The sequence below is a fragment of the Synchiropus splendidus genome, chromosome 17 (assembly GCF_027744825.2).
Source record: "Synchiropus splendidus isolate RoL2022-P1 chromosome 17, RoL_Sspl_1.0, whole genome shotgun sequence".
Lineage (NCBI taxonomy): Eukaryota > Metazoa > Chordata > Actinopteri > Syngnathiformes > Callionymidae > Synchiropus > Synchiropus splendidus.
In genome coordinates this window covers 18,611,853-18,630,817 of record NC_071350.1, presented here as the reverse complement: position 1 = coordinate 18,630,817, position 18,965 = coordinate 18,611,853, and the positions used below count along the sequence as shown (strand labels likewise).

The following is an 18,965-nucleotide window of genomic DNA, read 5'->3' as shown; positions in this document are numbered from 1 at the left end:
AGGTTTCAAGAAAGATTGAACTTCACTTTTGGAAAACAGAGTGAGTCATCTATGGTCACATGACTCCGCAGAGTTAGCATGGCATGCTAAAAGCTTAGATAACTTTTGTGGAATGAAAAAAAAAATTCAAGTTAGCGGAGTTAAAACAAACTTTTCGACAAGAGCATCTGCCTGACTGTAAAACATATTCAGATTGACCATTGTTGATGCAGTTTTATATGCTAGCAGATGCCATGTCTGCCCACATTAGGATGGGAAATTGGATATTAATATGATTAGCCTTAAGTTGGTTTTCTTTTCTTGTCACAATATACATGAGGTTTTTATTGCATATTGTTATTGCATCACAATGATTCATTTAATAATTATCTATGTGTGTATATATTCCAGAGCAAGCCATTTATATAAGGTGTTTTATATCAAATATTTCTTGGAATTGGGCCAGAAAATGTTTCCACTTGAGCAAACAGGATGACATCATCGCAACCGTCCAGGCACGCTGCGTTGCCTAGCAACCAGGCCACAACAGCTACCATGCGAGCTGCTAACCCCTCTGTCACGCTGGTTCCTTCCAGGTGAGTGTCGTGTCCTGGTTGGAGGACGATGGCAAAAATATTGCTGTGTGAACCGCTGGAGCTTTTCAACCTCCTCAACCAGAGGTGTCGAGTCAACAGGCTGTCGGAGATCAACTTCCTGTGTCTGTTCGGTAAAGCAGCATCTGCAAACGTCTCGCGGAACTGTGATGTCTGAGCTTCTGTCTTCTCCAGACGCTCGCAAAGTTCAGGCCTTCAACATGAGCCACATCATCACCGCCAGAAGTATGAAAGTGGTAGGAAGGGTTTACGTTTGTTCACGACCCACGGTGGCGCACAACTACTGGAAGCGTTCTTCTGAATCCTCCAGGATTCTGAAGGCAAATTCCTGCTCCCCGAGTCTGTGGAGGTGGAGAGCATGCAGCACGTGGTGGTCTACGACGGCAACACCAGCAGTCTGCAGCAGCAAGGTGTGACCCTCTCATGAGAGGATAGAGGAACGGTCTCTGAAGACGGGACTGTCTTTTAGGCAAAGCGATGGCGTGTGCCCGAGTCCTGGCCAACGAGACCATCTACCCGGTCCACATCCTGAAGGGAGGATTTGAGCGCTTCTCTGCCCTCTACTCTTTCTTACGCACCGAGAAGATCCTCTACACCATCAGGGTCACCTTCAAGAGGATTTCTCTCTTGTGCTCTGCCTTGTCTCAACATTTCTGTCTCGCTCCAGGAGCTGGAGAAACTCAAGAGCTACCCGGTGGAGATCCTGGCAGGGATGCTGTACATGGGCGACGAGGAGCAGGGCCTGGACCCGGAGGTCTACAGGGACCTCAAGATCAAAGCAGTCATCAGCATCTCTGAGAGCAGCAACATGGAGTGGGAGCCTGACCCTGGCACAGCACTGGCTTCCTGCTCTCACCGCAGTTCAAACGCCACCTCTTTGTTTCAGGTCCATGGACAGGAACCAGAGCATCTTTTACATCCCAGTGGCTGACACTGGACATTCTGATCTGTATTCCAGATTCGACAAGATTTGCAGTTTTATTGGTAGGTCATCGTATATTTTATTATTTTCCTGATTTTAGATTTGTCTGATCTGTTGATATAATAGTCACTTTTTCTGTTACCGTCATTCTTTTTTTCATATTATACAAGACAAGAAAAATAATAATTTATTAATAGGTTCTTTATTCCTGGGCAACTTCTCCACCACACTGGGAGTAGTTTATTAATAAGTTTATTAACTAATAAAAAGAATATTTACAAATCAAGTGGAGAGATGTTTTTTTATATTTTTTTATTATTAAATAAAAATATTTTTTCTGTAACAAATATATAGCTGATCTTGGTTACATAACTAATATGTTCATAATTTCATGACAGTTATTTTAAAATGTTGTTGTCTTGTGTATGATTTTTTTTGTGCTCAACAGCTCTTCACGTTAATGTCTTCTTTGTCTGTAGATGCTTACATCAACATGAGGGCTTGCGTTCTGATCGTGTCCAAACAAGGCAGGAGCCGCTGCAGCGCCGTGTCCATCGCTTTTCTCATGCACCACCACGGCTACACACTGGAGGTAGAGGTCCGGTCATCTTCAGCAGTCCAGCGTATTGTTGGTTTGATGGCTGTTGTTTACATTGTTGACAGGACGCCTGGAGGTACATGCTGAAATGCAAACCCAGCATGAGACCAAACACTGGGTTTATAGAGCAGCTCTCCCAATGGGAACTTCAGCTCCGAGGAGAGAAACTCACCAACATTTCTGAGCTGGATTTGTGAAAAAAAAAAAAAAAAAAAATATTTATCAATACATTGGTTTTAAAATGTAGTTGCCTGGTTTATTACAGCTAATCCATCGTCAACATGTTTATTATGAGTTTAAACACATTTTCTTACGCACATTCCATTTGAATTTTCACCCAATTTATTTGTTTCATTTAAAACTAATTCAATTAAATTGATTTTTTTTTATTTTTAACCATCCATCCTAATACTCGATGATGAACTTTCACTTGAAGGTAGTGTTTATAAATATGAATTTATTATATAAACAATAATCGAGTGTTAACTTAAAATAATGCCTAACATTTGCTCAACAATCGGCTGTTGTGTCGTGAATTTTAAATGTCAGCGTTCTTGAAACAGTTACGTAAGATCCTGCCTAAAAATATAAAACCTGTGAGTGGCGTTTATGTCCCAGAATTTGGTCTCGCAGGGATTATACCGTGCCTCCTTAACTTCGAAGCGTTATACACGCAAGTTGGAAGTAACTAGTCTTTGACTTGATGACTTAACAGAGTATGTTTAATCTCAAAACACGGAGTTTTACGAACAGCACATACAGAATATATTTCCTTGTAGTCTGAAAGGAGGGTTCACTTCCGGTGGGGTAGTCCTACGCGAAGCGCTTATTGGCTACAAAAATCAGACGAACGCGATATCGTCATCAAATACCCTTGTTGTGATTGGATAAGCGTGTTGTAGTCTTCCGTCACCGGGTTGCAGTCTCGTCAAAAACTCAAAAAATGGTTACCGTTTGACCGGAAGCTTTCTAAAATAAAAGTGTCTCGCGAATTATCTGAAATGATTCCATGAATTAACAAAAATGAATTCGGTCTGCATATGATAAACAAACACTCATAGATAATATATGACACACAACACGTCAGAGTTAACATTTTACGTTGCATTTCTTCTGCACTGACGAAGTGCGCTCTTATTTTGATTGGCGCCAGTTTCCTAGATTAGCCGTGACAGAAAGGACAACTGTTGCGCGGCAGAGAGTCGACTCCAAGTGCAGAAGATGTTGTACAGTCCCAGCGGGCTCTCCGAGTGCTTCCGAGAATGGGAGGATCTGGAGAATGACTACCATCAGATTCAGGTCGGTTTGGGCGGGTTTCCATGGAAGCTTTGCTCTGTTATGTCGGAGAAGTGTCCGGGCTGGGGTGGTGCTGGAGGAGGGACCGCCGCGGCGCGGATCCACCCTCCAGTCATCCGGCGATATGTCAGATAGAAAGCGTCCCATATCACGTCTTATATGGCAGCTGTGACACCAGGCGGAGGAGTGGGTGGCTGTGTGGCTAGATGGGTCGCCCTCGCCTGCAGGTTTGTCATGACACAGTATAGCAGTATATTAAGTCCTGAGCCAGTCTCGAAATGTTTTAAGGTCAAGGGTGATTTACTTCACTGCAACATTTTGTTTGATAAGGTGAGATGGTCCAGAACTGTTCTACCTGCTCAACGTGCGGCTCAGGGGCCACATTCGGACCCTGGTCTCTATTTTTGCGGCCCTCATGAGGTCAGACTAAAACTGTAACTGATCTGTGCACTTATGACTTTACCTTGCACTGTTGTTTCATACTGCTGTTTTTATCATTCATCATTGTTATCAGAGTATGCATCCTGTGTGCACACATCTTTTTCTTTTATTGGACACAGGGACACAGAGAAATTCACCATGCGTTGTACCATGTATAGCTATATATCTTGAATCTGTAGTAATGTTTGCCGCAGTTCTTTTGTCCTGTTACCTTTTGAAGCACGACTGGTTCGACTGTAAATATAACGCTGAAGATTCTCCTTTTGTCTTCTTTTCATTTGCCATTTTTGCGAGTATTTCTCGCTCCTCAAAATACATTGAAAGAAAGTTGAAAATATATTTTGAAACAATAACCTTTTTCAAGTCTTCCTTAGATACCCATTGCTCTCTTATGATTTATATTGAAATAAAATGCGTTTTTTATTGGTTTCATGGCACATTTCCACTTAATATGACATATTTCTTACATTTAACCCCTTTATGTTTCATAGTCCTCGCCTTCTTTCTTTCGGCACGATGGCTCCTCTCAGCAGTCACAGTTCATTGTGTGGCCCTTCAGGAAATGTAATTGCCCTCCCCTGCTATAGATACTGCAGTTGTTATTGGGAGGTGAGGATCAGAACCGAGTGCCGAGAGGTTGAGGTTAGGAGACAGAGCTCGGGAGGAGACTAGGGGCCAAGAAAAAGAAGAGGAAGGCAGCCAGTGAGGCTCCTGCCTGAGATGATGCAAGGTGTTTCCTGCCCCTCCAGGACACTCACCGTCTGTACAAACAAAAGCTTGAGGAAGTCACCAAACTCCAGAACTGCTGCTCGGGTGCCATCGCACGCCAGCGGAAGAAACTCAAGGAGCTTTCGGCATCGCTGCAAGAGTGAGTAATGATCGTGCTGTTACTGGTGTTAATGTGTTTTTGCTGCCGCAGCCATGGCCTTGGGACTCACTCATGCACCTCCAGCTCAAAGGCACCAAACATTTCTGCAAGGGTTCTACAGCATTTCTCTTGTTGCTTTAACCCAGGCCTGGGCAAAGTGCGGCCCGGGGGCCGTATGTGGCCCGCTGCCTGTATTTTTGTGGCCCTTTTGACGTCAGACGAAAACTATAACTGTTTTGTAAATTTTTTTGTTATTTCTCTTTTAGTCATCGCCACCACTTATAGCATGTTCTTGTTTTAAGACTAGATTTTCTTCTTTTCATTGGCCATTTTTGTGTGTTTTTCTTGTCCATCAAAATACATTGAAGGGATAATGAATGGTCTGGTCCACAGTGATGTTATGTTATGATCTATATTCAAATGAAATGTATATAAAGTTAAATATTTCAATTCATGACATATTTACACTTCGTAATATCCTCACTTACGTTGAATCTTTTTAGGTTCATTTTGTCCTGGTTAGTTAAGTATATATTTTGGATAGTTTCCCGTCATGTTTTCTGGTCATCGCTGTCTTTCTTTTGATGGTGGCCCCTCATAACAGTTCACTCATGTGGCCCTTTAGGAAATTTCTTGACCTGGTCATTGAAATGTTTCACCGTTCATTCTGTTGTTCACTCTCTATTCAGATGCAAAGAAACACCGGACACACTCCAGCTGAGTCCCGAGGAAGTGGGCTCCATCATGGAAATCCGCGAGTCGATCAAGGAGCGGGAAGATGCCTTCGCGGAGATGGAAGCGTTTCTGCCAAAGAAGAACAGGTTTGATTCCTGGCGCTCCACGAGCCACTCTGACAAGTGACGTGTGACCGTCTCCTCCGCAGCCTGTACCTCACTCTTGTTTTAGGCAACGTCAACGTCACACTCCTCAATAAGCAGTCCAAGTAAGTCGTTTACCTTCTGATGCTCAGCACTGTAGAAAGAACATCTAGGGGGCGCTGTTGCATGAGACACGACTGATCGAGACGGATGAACAGAAACACAGCTGAATCAGAATGGAGTTAGTCACGTGTTTCTCTGTGAAACTGAGGTCTTGTCTGTGTCGCACTGTGATCGCAGATTTGCCTACAAAGATGAATATGAGAAATTTAAGTTGGTCCTCACCGTCATCCTCTTCCTCTTCTCCTTCACGTGTCGTTTCATGTTCAGCTACAGGTGAGTGCTACAGGTCCGATCTTTCTCTGAGTTTTCTCAGCCGACACCATCCTGGTCGTCTTCCTGTCCGCCCCCGTTTTTCACTCTGTGTGTTTTGTGATTCAGAGTGCTGGACGCTATTTTCAACTTCCTGTTGGTGTGGTACTACTGCACGCTGACCATCAGGGAGAGCATCCTCATCAGCAACGGGTCCAGGTACCCACATGATCCTGTGAAGCGTTGCCATCCATAGTCTCCCCTCACCCCCGTGTCTGCGGCAGGATCAAGGGCTGGTGGGTCTTCCATCACTACGTGTCCACCTTCCTGTCCGGAGTCATGCTGACCTGGTGAGAGATGCAACCCTGGAAGCACCCTCCAGAACTACCGACCCTGCTGACTTGTGTTGATGACTTGTCTCAGGCCTGAAGGAGAGCTTTACCAGATGTTCAGGAACCAGTTCTTATCCTACAATCTTTACCAAAGTAAGTTCTGTAGACCAGTGTTTTTCAACCTTTCTCTAGCCGCGGTACCCTTCATTGAAACTCCCTCTTCATTGGTGAAACACTGTAGCTACTGACACTGGCTTGTTATGTTGCCAGGCTGTTTGCAGAAACACATGGCAGAAAATGCATTTGTTTCCCATGTGTCCAGAAAGAGGTGGCAATATGGCTAAATATATCATGATTTATTGATGTATTGACTGACTTTAAATCACTGTTTGGATGGCATCACTTCTCTTTTGCATGATGTGACGGTTAGCCGTTAGCTCTGTTAGCTCTGCGCTGCAGACAGTCTTTGGCCTGGTGCCGGCTCCCTCCCTCCATGGTTCTGTGGTGAAAGTGTGTGGTCCAGTTAGAGGCGCATCAGCTTTAGAAACAGCTGGAAGTTGCGCATGTGAGCGGCTTCTTGGCTGTGAGTGTGTGGGAAGAGGAGCGCGGCGCACCACAGCAGCGCTGCTTTGACTGAGGGACGGATCAGCGCATCAACACACTGGAGCTCTACACTAGAGTGGAGAGAAAGAATGGCAGCCAATCCATGGGATCATCTCCTCACCGTGGTTGCTCCTCAACACCTTCTCACTGTCATGATTTCATGGCATCATATCGCCCGCCTCTGTCTCCGGACACATGAGGTGCAACTGGATCATTTTCCCACGCCACACCTGACGCTCTCTCACGGCACGCTAGTGTGCCGCGGTACCCCAGGGTGAAAAACGCTGCTGTAGATGAACGCGACCCATCAACATCTGCATCAGATCCAGGCTCTTCATTGCTGATACAATGCTCAGTGACCTTCTGTTGGCGCCTCATTTCAAATGTGCTCCTCAGGTTTCGTCCAGTTCCTGCAATATTATTACCAAAGTGGCTGCTTGTACCGACTCAGAGCTCTGGGAGAGAGACACAACATGGACCTGACAGTGGGTGAGTGGGACGGAAACTGATGTCTGATAAAAAAAAAACATTTTAAATGAGTGGGTTTATAAGGAGAGGATTGGGGTTGTGGGGGCAGCAGCTGGAATGAAGAGGCCCAGACTTCCCTCTTGTGTGAGATGTGATTTCTTCAGCGTGACCCCGGACCTGTGCACGTCCAAAAAACACCACAGTTGATGGTCTTTATAACTTTTCTTTATCTGTGTCACAAGCCAAAAATGGTGAGGGACAGATGGAGTGCTGCGCACCATGTGTCAGCAATCTCTGGCAAACACAACATTGACAAATATTTCATTATTTTCATGCCCAGTTAAATACTATATCGATACAGGACCTTACCTCTGGCGACCAACATAGAATCTGTTACACCTCCTGCCGTTGGACTTTTTGGAGCCCTCTCTTTTCTCTCGATGTTGAGGAGAGGTGGCTCTAGTCTGAGTCTCTGATAGAGTCCATACTTCCTGATCTTGTTCTGTTGGTCTCCATTCATAACCTGGGAGAACCAAGGTCCATCGGTTCAAGCTCTCTCTGCCTCGACACAAGCACTCTGTCACCATGGAGTGAGGAAGAGTCTGGCCTCTTCATCTTAAAAATCTGACTGTAGTAAACACCATGACAACCGTAGTGTTGAGGATTAACTCATGAAAAGTACCTGCTGTGGTCAGAGAGAAGTGTCTGGTGGAAAACGTCACTGTTAAATCCACTTTCCCAATCTGTTTGAAACTCAACCAATGTGAGGGAAAAGTCTTTCACACAGAGTTATTAGCTCTCATTTCATTTAAGTGCGTTCAGAAATAAGAGCGTAAGCTGATTGAAATGCAGAGAGAAAGTCAAGCCCGAGCTGGTTCCAACGTGGACGGGTGTCACGGTTCCGTCCTCGACAGCACTCATTCCAAATGACGTTAATGTGGTGAGCACTTCAATAAAAGTGATAAATAAACCCTGGAGTTGCGCCGTCGAGACTTCTGGCGCGGCTGACGACGAGAAGAGGCCTGGAGTCTGTGACTCGAGATGTGATTTCTTCAGCGTGACCCCGGACCTGTGCACGTCCAAAAAACACCACAGTTGATGGTCTTTATAACTTTTCTTTATCTGTGTCACAAGCCAAAAATGGTGAGGGACAGATGGAGTGCTGCGCACCATGTGTCAGCAATCTCTGGCAAACACAACATTGACAAATATTTCATTATTTTCATGCCCAGTTAAATACTATATCGATACAGGACCTTACCTCTGGCGACCAACATAGAATCTGTTACACCTCCTGCCGTTGGACTTTTTGGAGCCCTCTCTTTTCTCTCGATGTTGAGGAGAGGTGGCTCTAGTCTGAGTCTCTGATAGAGTCCATACTTCCTGATCTTGTTCTGTTGGTCTCCATTCATAACCTGGGAGAACCAAGGTCCATCGGTTCAAGCTCTCTCTGCCTCGACACAAGCACTCTGTCACCATGGAGTGAGGAAGAGTCTGGCCTCTTCATCTTAAAAATCAGCCTTGTCTTTGCACCTTCAGAGGGTTTCCAGTCGTGGATGTGGAGAGGACTCACCTTCCTGCTTCCCTTCCTCTTCTTTGGTCACGTGAGTCTCTTTGTCTCTGACGTCTTCATACTAAACCCAAATGTCATGACGGAGGTCAAGGTTCCCGTGGAAGCTCTCCCATATCAGAAGTATTGACTCATGAAAGGAGCGCTAGTTGAAGACCTTATGCTCAAACCTCGGCTATAAACAAAGACCACTCAAGCTTCCTGAGCGATGCTGAAGCAGCAAACCTTCTCACCGAGTCTTTTGTTGTCGCCCTGAAGTTCTGGCAGCTCCACAACAGCATCACGCTCTTCAAGATGTTCCAGCTGCCCCAGTGCAAAGAGTGGCAGGCGAGTGACTCCCGACTCTTGCTTTATTCAACTAAGATCAGTGACGTGAAGTGAAGGGTGAATGACTGAGTGAGTGGTTGTTTTGTTCACTGGCCATGTCTGTGGCCAGTAGATGCCACCAGTGAGACCTGTAGAATGTTTACTTCGGTTGTTTCTGACATTGTTTTGGTGCATTTTAAGACACTTAACTCGCCCTTGTCGTGTGTCCAGGTGTTGATGTGTGGTTGCTCCTACATGGTTCTGTTCCTGGGCAACTTCTCCACCACGCTGGGAGTGGTCTACCAGAAGTACATGAACAACCAGGACAAGGCCAAAAGCCTGTGAGGCTCGCTGGTCCCCGACTCCGGAGCCCATCCACAGCTCTGTTGGGGCTGTTGCTGTTCTGCTGCTTCTCTCTCCGTCTCGTGACGTGATTGTTGGTCTCATGATTGTCCTCAGTGTTGGGATCGTAAGGTCAAAATGTTGAAATAAACTTGACTGTTACAGATTTACTGTGTCTGGCTGGAGAGCATGACTTTGTAATGGCGAGTAACCAGGCAGGAGGGGGCGCTAGAGTCGCATTCGAGGTGCGAAAATGCAGCCGAAAGTTTGGAGTGTGGGAGGAAACCAGAGTCCCCAGAGGCAGCCACGTAAGTGCCACTTAATTTCTCTCCCTCACGAAGCGGTGAGTTGATGCAGGAGTAGATCGCTGTGCGATGGATTGCGAGTGTTATCATGCGGCAACGGTCCACTAGATGGCAGCATTGGCTCTCGACGTCACCGCTCTACTGTAGTCGCCACTTCTGTGATTAATTGATCTGAATTTCAATAATGAATTCTGCCCCTTCATTTTTGTAAGTGCCGTTGATTTGCATAGAAACCATGAGTTGATTTAAAGTTGGACTCAGGGGAGGCTGAGGGGCCCCGGGGCCTCACCTGAAGTGGGGCCCCTCCTGCTGTTCACCAGGGCCCTCTGACCCAGATGAAGACGCAGATGGAGCCTGACTGTAGTAAACACCATGACAACCGTAGTGTTGAGGATTAACTCATGAAAAGTACCTGCTGTGGTCAGAGAGAAGTGTCTGGTGGAAAACGTCACTGTTAAATCCACTTTCCCAATCTGTTTGAAACTCAACCAATGTGAGGGAAAAGTCTTTCACACAGAGTTATTAGCTCTCATTTCATTTAAGTGCGTTCAGAAATAAGAGCGTAAGCTGATTGAAATGCAGAGAGAAAGTCAAGCCCGAGCTGGTTCCAACGTGGACGGGTGTCACGGTTCCGTCCTCGACAGCACTCATTCCAAATGACGTTAATGTGGTGAGCACTTCAATAAAAGTGATAAATAAACCCTGGAGTTGCGCCGTCGAGACTTCTGGCGCGGCTGACGACGAGAAGAGGCCTGGAGTCTGTGACTCGCTCACTCTGGAGACTCGGCGCCGCAACACAAAGAAGTGAGAGGCGCGGGGAGAGATTGGCAGAAAAGACTTCTGAGGGAATAATACCTGAAAATGTGAAGTGGAAACCAGCGCTGCTCCCCATTTGTTACAGTTTGACTCCCCCCCCCCTCACTCACTCCAGAAGTCAGTGCTGGAGGCATGCGGGGGGAGGGTGGGGTGCAGTGAATGAGGAGGAGGAGGAGGATCGTAGGGCGAGTCGTCTCCCTCTCTGCGCTTCTTTCATCTTTCTCATTAAAGACGGAGCAGCGGGGGCCGTCAAGAAGGAGCCCAAGGACATGAGGATCAGGACTGAGCCTCACTTGGGGAGGCGGAGGAGGGAGCGAGCCAGAGGAGGGTGGGAGTTGGCGGGGGCGCATGTCCATGTCAAAACCTTCACCTTAAACTTAACCCGCCTCCCTCTGAGTCAGAGATAAAGAACTGGTCTCTGGAGTGGCCCGGGATCGAGTCCCGCAGCAGCGAGGCTGCAGACCAGTGGGGCCTCCCCATCCGGTGACTGACACCTGAAACGCTGGCCCCCGTGGCTGTCTGGGTTCATGGATATTTCACCTACTGCTCGCTTGTTGAAGAGAAAAACATGCTCCGTGTCGACAACCAAGACCCTGGATCCCAGAGCAGGAGGCTTCCCGAGACAGGAGATTATGGGCTGTCGCCTCCGAGCACCGCAGAGTTTAGAAGGAAGTAGCCAGGAGAAGGAGACTCCATCCGGAGCCCTGGGTCCAGTATGTACGGCGGGTGAGCGACAGATCAGGCGCCGACACTTCGTCCTGTCCTGCTCAGTCCTGCTGACAGAGCCAGGACATGCAGTCCGCGTCTTCGTTTGTCCAGACCACATGGTCCTTGAACATCTCAGACGCAGCCTGTGGAGAGCGACCGTTGCTTCCTACACATGCAAGTAGAGAGCAGATATTTATACTTGGGCGTTTCCACAGCCTGATGCTCTGATGGGCAGAGGCTTCTTCCCTGTAATTTGCTGGCTTTCTATTAAAAACACGATTAAACATGAACTTGAAGTGAGAAGTGAGGGCCTCTAGTATGACAGCAGATATCAAAGCCTCCTGGGAATATAAATCTATGGCAGTGGCTGTGTGTCCGGTGAGATCTGGTGACCCTTACTGAGCTGAGCTCGCACCCTGTGACCCCGGCTTTCCTGGTCCATCATAAATACATGCGCTTTTTAACCTTCAACTCCAGATGTAGCGGTGCTGTAAGTTATTCTGGGCCATGTAAAATGACTTGGTGCTGCAGTGCAGTGGTGTGGTGGTGGAGTCAGGACTGCAGACTGCAGATTTTTTTAAAATAATGAAACGTGCGTCTGAAAGTGAAGAAAATGAACCATGATGAACATGTGGACGCACTAGCGGAACCCGAGGAGTGGAGGGGGGTCTGCAGCCCTGACTCCACCACAGCACTGACACACACAGAAAACCACAGCGCGTCCTCGTGCGCCCTTTGATTCTGGAGTTCTGACTCGAGATTAATTGGATTTCAACAGGCTGTTTTGAGAGTTTGCGCCAGTGAAAGACAAAATAGAAGTTGCTGCTCCACAGAGACTTGAGAGAACCTCGAGGGCCCTCAGTCCTGAGTGGTTCTGACATGTTTTCCACGATGCAGGAAGAGTCGTTTCGGAGTCACAGTAGCCTGAGCTAGCTGACGGCTTCATATCCGAAAGACTCCAGAACCAGAAATGTGCTTTTCATCACTGTCTCTGGGAGGAGAAACGCTTAACGCTGAGCGCCTCTGTCTTTCCATGTGATCTTGCGCCTCTGAAGCGCGCGGCTCCCTCTCACATGTATAAATGATAACAGCGCGTCCCCCGCTGGAGTCTTTTTGTCACGGAATCACAGGTTTTCACGCTCCGTAATTAGATCACTTGGCCTCAGCACTGATGACAAATGCTTGTGGAGTAAACACTTCCCCAACAGGGCGATTGAGGGAACACAGTTTTGGTGTGGGGAAGACTCCCGCCCTCATTAGCTGATCAGTCCCAGGACGGCAGCTCCAATCAAAGCTGCATTTTTAATCGGTGCCGGGGCCGATCACATCCACTGGAGAGGACGAGGGGAGCCGCAGAGGGGGAGAAAAAAGAGAATTCATCTTTATATTAATGCGGAGCAAGCGCCGATTCCGTCAGCTCGGCTGGTTTGGGCAGCGGGTTACCATGGCAACCACCAAAAAAAGCCCCACTGAAGACTCGCAACTTTGCTGTCTTACTTTCTGTGTCGGAGGAGAAAGTGCTGAATGGCTCGCTGGCAGTGAGCGGGTTGTTTACGGGCCAGCGCTGATCACGAGGGTCCAATTCCTGCCTGCCTCCGTCTCCAGGTCGGAAGTTGAGCCGCACAAAACAGGCGCTTCGTCAGCAGCTCCGATGACCTTTCAGCCTTGTAGCTCCGCCCCTTCAGGCTCTGTCAGGTGTGGACACAACAGAGCCACGAAGGAGTCGATAAGCTGCGAGGTTCTTGGCATCCAGGCACATCGTCTCCAGACTCTATTGTTTTGAGTTTAGATCACTTTTACCTAGTGTGATGGAACTATCCAAGTGGGAGGGGTCAGTTGCTGCTTCCTGATGCGGCAGCCAGTCAGAGCAGTGCAACATCATGCTTCTGCTTTTGGAGACAGGAACGGCTGGATTGTTTCAGGGGGAGTTTTCCTAGACCCTCTTTACTGAGGTTATATGGTTTAAGATCAGTGGCTTGGCATGTTCGGATGGGACTAAAACTTTCACTCAATTTAAACCCAGTCATCCTTTCATCCCAGTTGCCCCCTGTACTTCTTCTGAACCCCAGTCAACACGGGCGTTGTGAAGACTCCACCCTGGCAGCAACGGTTGTGAGTCGCTACTTGCTCACAACCGCCACATCATGATACAGGAGCTCTACCGTCAAACACCTAGTGCTTTACTGTCGCGGTAAATGATGTCCGAGGTAACTTCCCCAGGTGGGAGGGGCCGGTCCATCCACTGCATCCTCTGCTCCTGTTTGTGTGGATGACGGCCCCTGTGAGTTGCTTCCTGAAGTCGCTGCCGAACCAGAAACATGGCGTCAACTGGAGCTACAAATGGGAGGAAACATTGAGTTTCAGTTTGAGGGGGAAACATGTTTCAGCACTGTCTAATGTCTTGGTTCTCAACCACTACATTTCGGTATAGGTTTGCGAGGAAGAATTGGGACACTATTGAGGACGATTTTGGAGACCAACCCTGGGCTGAGCTCGCACCTTGTGACCCTGGCCTTCCTGGTCCTTTTGGAATCATAAATACATGTGCTTTTTAACCTTTAAATCCAGATGTAGAGGTGCTGTAAGTTATTCTGGCCCATGTAAAATGACTTGGAGCTGTACTGCAGTGGTGTGGTGGTGGAGTCAGGACTGCAGACTGCAGATTTTTAAAAAATAATGAAACAATGTGTGTCTGAAAGTGAAGAAAATGAATCGTGATGAACATGCGGACGCACTAGCGCAGGATCCCGGGGAGTGGAGGAGGGTCTGCAGCCCTGACTCCACCACAGGACTGACACACACAAAACCACGGCGCGTCCTTGTGCGCCCTTGAAGTTGGCGCTCCACAGAGACTTGAGAGAACCTCGAGGGACCTTAGTCCTGAGTAATTCTGACTCCTAGTTCTGTTTTCCAGACCAAACCTGTGCACTTGCCTGGGTTTCTCTAGACCAAGGGAGTAGCCCTTGGTCCATTAAAAATAAATAAATACATTTTCATGTTGTAACATCTTATTACATTTGATTTTTTTTTCTTTTCTGTTCCACCATTGGTAAATATTGTGAAAACTCAGCAGTGAGACAAATGTTTTGGAGGAATATCATTTATATTATCGTCATTGTGATTTCAGAAGTGTGTACTGAAGTGACGGAAGCCCATCGGGTCACACAGTGCCCTTGGAGTAAGTTGCTAAAAGGCTGGTGACCCCAGCTCCAGACCCTAGTTCCGGTGATCTTGCCTGGCGAGTGCTGAGGAAATTGCTGACATGGCGCTTTCAGAAGGGTCGGTTTTACTTTACCCGGCGTCCCCAGGTGAAACGAATCCAATCCTGCTTCACTCCAGGTCCCCTTTACACCCTGTCTAAACCCCCCCACACACAGGTGCGGTGTTGACTCCAACATGACCGCGACAGTCGTGACTATCAAAAGTGGAGCGAGGAAAGCGCCGAGCCGGCAAAAATGCAGCAAGATGAAGGAACCAGAGAAAGAAAGTCGCAGTTTATTACGAGGTGACAGCTGGTGTGTTTCTCCCGAGTGACCACGTGTGTCCTCCTGTGACTCCCGTGTGTGTGTGTGTGCGTGTGTGTGTGTGTGCGGTACGTGCGGCACCGGACACTAGCTGTGCGCGGCACGACGCCGCGGGCTGTTTATTCTTCACCATGATTGTGTTCAGTCACAGCGAGGACAAAACGTGTGGTGATTCATTTTCTCCTGCTTCCACTAAATTGGCCATCTGCTTGACAAGAGCCCACCAGTGAGAGTGGGAGTGGACCCGCTGACCCGCTTTGTTGCGGAGGCGTCCGTGTGTGTGTGTGGGGCGACATGTAGGTCAAGGACTGTGGGCCGAACTGGTCTTGGTTTGGTTCAACCAGCTACTTCCTCAGTGGCGACTTGAAACTTGGGAAGTCGGAAACAACTTCTGCCAACTCAGGTGGAGACTTGAAACAGGAAAAAGAGCTTTTGTCGAATGTGTTTCCCAGTCAGCAGGAGCCATGTTTTACACATCTCTGACCTGAGACACATCATCTCTCTGAAGCCCGGGGTTGGATACAGACCACGTCTGAACTTTATCATTGGTCTGAGAACTTCGATTACTACGATCCTCTTGTCTGTGTAAATGCATATTTTCACCCCTAAACCTCTGAAAAACCCATATTTTCACTCAGATATTCATCTGAAGGCAGCCCTGGAACCAAAGCCTGTTTCCACATTTGCCTTTGATGCAGTTCATATTTTCATCCTGGAGTCTTCTTGCATCTAAGGTTGTCATCTTCCTCCACCTCCACCCATCTTCGTCCTCCCTCGTCGCACCTCCATCCTGAACCTCATTGGTTCTCCTCCTCCTCAGTCTTGGTCCAACACTCTTCTCTCCTCGTGTCTCCCTGACTTTGTCTCCAAACTAGTGACTTGAATGACGACTCTTGGCGTCACCACCCGTTCCACCTTGTCTGCACTCTCTTCTTCACCTCTCTATTTGTCTCCAATCTTCCCACCACCTCTCATCTTCCTTTGATCTTTATTCCATGTACATGCACCTCACTCTACAAGTCTCTCTATCATCTCTGAACATCATCATCCTCGGAGACTCCTCCCAAAACCCAAACGTCACCATGCATGCATGAAAATCTTTTCTTCTGAAATGAAACAGGAATGAATTAAATTATAATATTTAAAAAAAAACAGACTAAATATTTAATATACTACAAAGAAAGTCTTTTATGATTTATAGTGATTTAAATAAAAAAACAGAAAAGCTTTTTAAGCTCTTCAAATCTTCATTATTAAGTACATAATTTATTTTATTTTAAGGATTTATTCCGCCTCCTTCCCTGTGTTTATTAAGTCCAAATCTTTGTGGGAAACTGCGAAATAATGAAGTAAAACTGATTTATTGATGAGTGATTTACGGCTGCTAACAAGCCCACAGACACCTGCCTGAGACGGGCTTCCTCTTTTTGTGTCGTCCGTGTCATTTAACCTCTGCGTGACCCCTCATCCTCACACCGCTGCAGTGAAACGGATCCAACACATTGATCACTCGGTGATAGAGAACCTTCCATGTTCATCGATCTGATGAAAATGTTCAGTGTAACTGATGTAAAAACATATTTGCCCGCCCCCCACCACCACCATGTCCCCCGCAGCAGATTTCCGGGGCTGTCTGAGGAACAAAAGGAAGCACAAAAGCCCCCAGCGAGTGACAGGTTTAAAATATTAGGGCCTTTATTCACAGCATCTGCTGTTTATTGCTTTTGTTTCCATCTTTTTCAGCTTCATCGCCGCCTTTTTGTGAAGCCTCCATTCTACTCATTGTTCCGTGGTCGGTCACCGCTGGTCACCGCTGGTTTCCATGGTGACCGGTTCCTTTTCAGATGCTCATGCTAACACGCAAATAAAACCTGCATGGAGCAGCCGCTGTGTGAGGCTCCCGTGAAAAGTGCTCAAGGCACTGCCAGGACAGGGGATTTGAGAGCGCAAAAGAGGGAGAGTCCTCAAAGTTTCAGCGTCGTTTTGATAACGCAGTGAGGAGGTGGTGTTGCTCAGGAGTGAAGTGGGTTTGAGAGGAACTCTGTGATCCGTCTGAGGCTCGGAGTAGAGCTGCTACAAGCCAGGAGTCAGTGGAAGCAGCTGGTGTGGATTTTGTGGAGGTTTTCCGTCAAACCCCGATCAAAGTCAGAACCCGAGTCGGCGGTTCTGCCTCGGAGTTGCCTGTGAAAGTTTTGTTCTCAAACCAAAGTATCTGTTCTTGCTGTAAAGCTGAGCTCCTGATCTCCACTCACATGACTCTGATGTTCAGACGTCTCAGGAGGTGAAGTCGTCGAGGCAGCTGTCGCCAGTCATCAAACCCTGCTGCAGATAAATGGAGGATCTTCCTGCTGAGGAGCTGTGAAATACCCGAGCGTCAGCACCCGACCGGACCTGTGATCTTCAGGATCACAGACGTGGAAGACAGTGCTGACTCATCTCCTTCCCGGCCTCACTAGTCTGGATTCTTCAGCGGAGGTCGGCTTTTGTTTTGTACTTTGGAAGCAACCTGAGCCTGATTCAGGAGTCTGGCCTGCGCCGTCAGATTAACTCTTGGCAGCGACTCTGGCGGGGGCCTGCGAGTCAGACCCTCCAGTTGAGGAGGGCTTCAGGCAAGTTCAGGAGGCGCCTGGTTCCTGTGGAGATCAGGAGATTTTGAAACATTGTATCGGCTGTAAGTCTGGATTAATTCATCGATCACGAGTTTTGCTTCTTCATATCCATAATTTGGAATCATTTATATGTAGGTAAAATAATGTGTTTTTATCTCCTATCATTATTGTGGTGCACAAAACAAAAACTTCATTTAAATTATAAAAACATTAATATAAAAATAATAGTGATGGGACTTTAACAAGTGAACTATGATTGATTAATTGACATGAAACATCTTAAAATATTTAATTTAATTCAATTTAATGGAACAGTTTGCTCTCCAGATAACAGGGAACCTTAGTCAGTGCAGGAGTTCCTGCTCCACTGATCCCACTGATGCACCAGACACGTGGCAGCTAGGATGAGAACAACAACAACAAACATGGAGGAATCCTCCCTGAACCAAAGCAAACAGAAGCTTTTGTTTGCTTTGGTTTTTCACTACACAGTGTCCAGGGTTTCCACCACTCTGAATGGTCTTGAAATTCTTATCAAATTGAAATTCTTCAGTTTAAATAGGGCGATATAAAAACTTGAATATAGTCACCATGGTGATTTATTGTGCTGTTGTCAAACTGATGCTACATAAACAATATTTTGTTGTTTAAATGGACGTATGGCTCCATCATTTGGTTCAGTCATATACCACATTCATTCACATTGAAAAATGTGGCTTCTTGTGGCAAATATTCTTACGCCATTAAACTGCAATTAATTGAGATTAATTATTCAAATTTTTAATCGAATCTCACCCCTAAAAATTATGAAATATTTCTACAAATTATAAATGAAATCTATAAATAAATAAATAAAACTATGTATGTTATTTATATATTAGCTCCATGTTGGAGTGTTTTGCGTATAATTGTCATCTAAATCTGTGGTTTTTACTTGTGAAACATAACAATCGTCACTTTTTGGATTTCTATTTCCTGTGCATTTATAAAGGTTTGATCAAATATGTCACCACCATAGCAAGCAACCTCCATTTTCCTGGTCTCTGAATGGCTGTCATCGCGACTGCAGAACTCTGCAGGAGGAAGCTTTAAGATGCAAAGGTGTGTGAATGTAATGAGCCACCACATAAACACGTAAGCTGAGTGAGAATGTTGAGCTTGACGCTGCGCTGGCTCGCGGGTCTGAGGTCGACGCTCTGGACTCTCTCGAGCAGCTGAAGCTAAAAGCCGGAAACACAGCCGTGGAAATTGATCTGCACCTGTTTGAGAATGTTGCGTTGGACAATAAACACGCCGTCAACTGTTTTCCGTGATTTAACACTTCCAGGTTAATGGAGGAAGCAGGCGCACTTGGGCCTGTCCGTCACGCTGGAATTTACGGCCTCCATCCTCGGACGTGTTTTTGACCGCGTTGACACTCGCAACAAGCAAAATAGTGGGCTGTTTTTCAGACGCATCAATGCCAGAGGTTGAA

General features: G+C 46.8%; 2 protein-coding genes across 3 annotated transcripts; both read left to right on the top strand.

Annotated features, from left to right (window-relative positions):
• Positions 1-3: 3 nt before the first annotated feature.
• styxl1 (serine/threonine/tyrosine interacting-like 1) lies at positions 4-2,310 on the top strand. Its single transcript, XM_053846497.1, has 9 exons — positions 4-40; positions 576-706; positions 768-829; positions 904-1,003; positions 1,063-1,196; positions 1,261-1,406; positions 1,480-1,577; positions 1,995-2,107; positions 2,179-2,310. The coding sequence occupies exons 2-9, from the start codon at positions 604-606 to the stop codon at positions 2,308-2,310; spliced, it is 888 nt and encodes a 295-aa protein (XP_053702472.1). The 5' UTR covers positions 4-40; positions 576-603.
• A 953-nt stretch (positions 2,311-3,263) lies between these two features.
• On the top strand, positions 3,264-9,678 carry tmem120aa (transmembrane protein 120Aa). Of its 2 annotated transcripts, none has more exons than XM_053846634.1 (12): positions 3,264-3,412; positions 4,600-4,718; positions 5,408-5,539; positions 5,602-5,661; positions 5,837-5,932; positions 6,038-6,127; positions 6,193-6,258; positions 6,332-6,393; positions 7,240-7,332; positions 8,851-8,915; positions 9,140-9,208; positions 9,419-9,678. In XM_053846634.1, the coding sequence occupies exons 1-12, from the start codon at positions 3,335-3,337 to the stop codon at positions 9,530-9,532; spliced, it is 1,044 nt and encodes a 347-aa protein (XP_053702609.1). In that variant the 5' UTR covers positions 3,264-3,334; the 3' UTR covers positions 9,533-9,678. The 2 variants fall into 2 exon arrangements, with proteins under 2 accessions (XP_053702609.1, XP_053702610.1); XM_053846635.1 differs by lacking the exon at positions 3,264-3,412 and adding an exon at positions 3,419-3,636.
• The last annotated feature ends 9,287 nt before the right edge of the window (positions 9,679-18,965 follow it).

Bases quoted from the DNA above. Each gene is read 5' to 3' on its own strand.
- tmem120aa (XM_053846634.1), top strand. From the start codon at position 3,335: ATGTTGTACAGTCCCAGCGGGCTCTCCGAGTGCTTCCGAGAATGGGAG. The intron at 3,413-4,599 runs GTCGGTTTGGGC...CTGCCCCTCCAG, and splicing joins ATGACTACCATCAGATTCAG to GACACTCACCGTCTGTACAA. The intron at 5,540-5,601 runs GTTTGATTCCTG...TCTCCTCCGCAG, and splicing joins TTTCTGCCAAAGAAGAACAG to CCTGTACCTCACTCTTGTTT.
- styxl1 (XM_053846497.1), top strand. From the start codon at position 604: ATGGCAAAAATATTGCTGTGTGAACCGCTGGAGCTTTTCAACCTCCTC. The intron at 1,407-1,479 runs GTGGGAGCCTGA...TCTTTGTTTCAG, and splicing joins TCTGAGAGCAGCAACATGGA to GTCCATGGACAGGAACCAGA. The intron at 1,578-1,994 runs GTAGGTCATCGT...CTTTGTCTGTAG, and splicing joins CAAGATTTGCAGTTTTATTG to ATGCTTACATCAACATGAGG.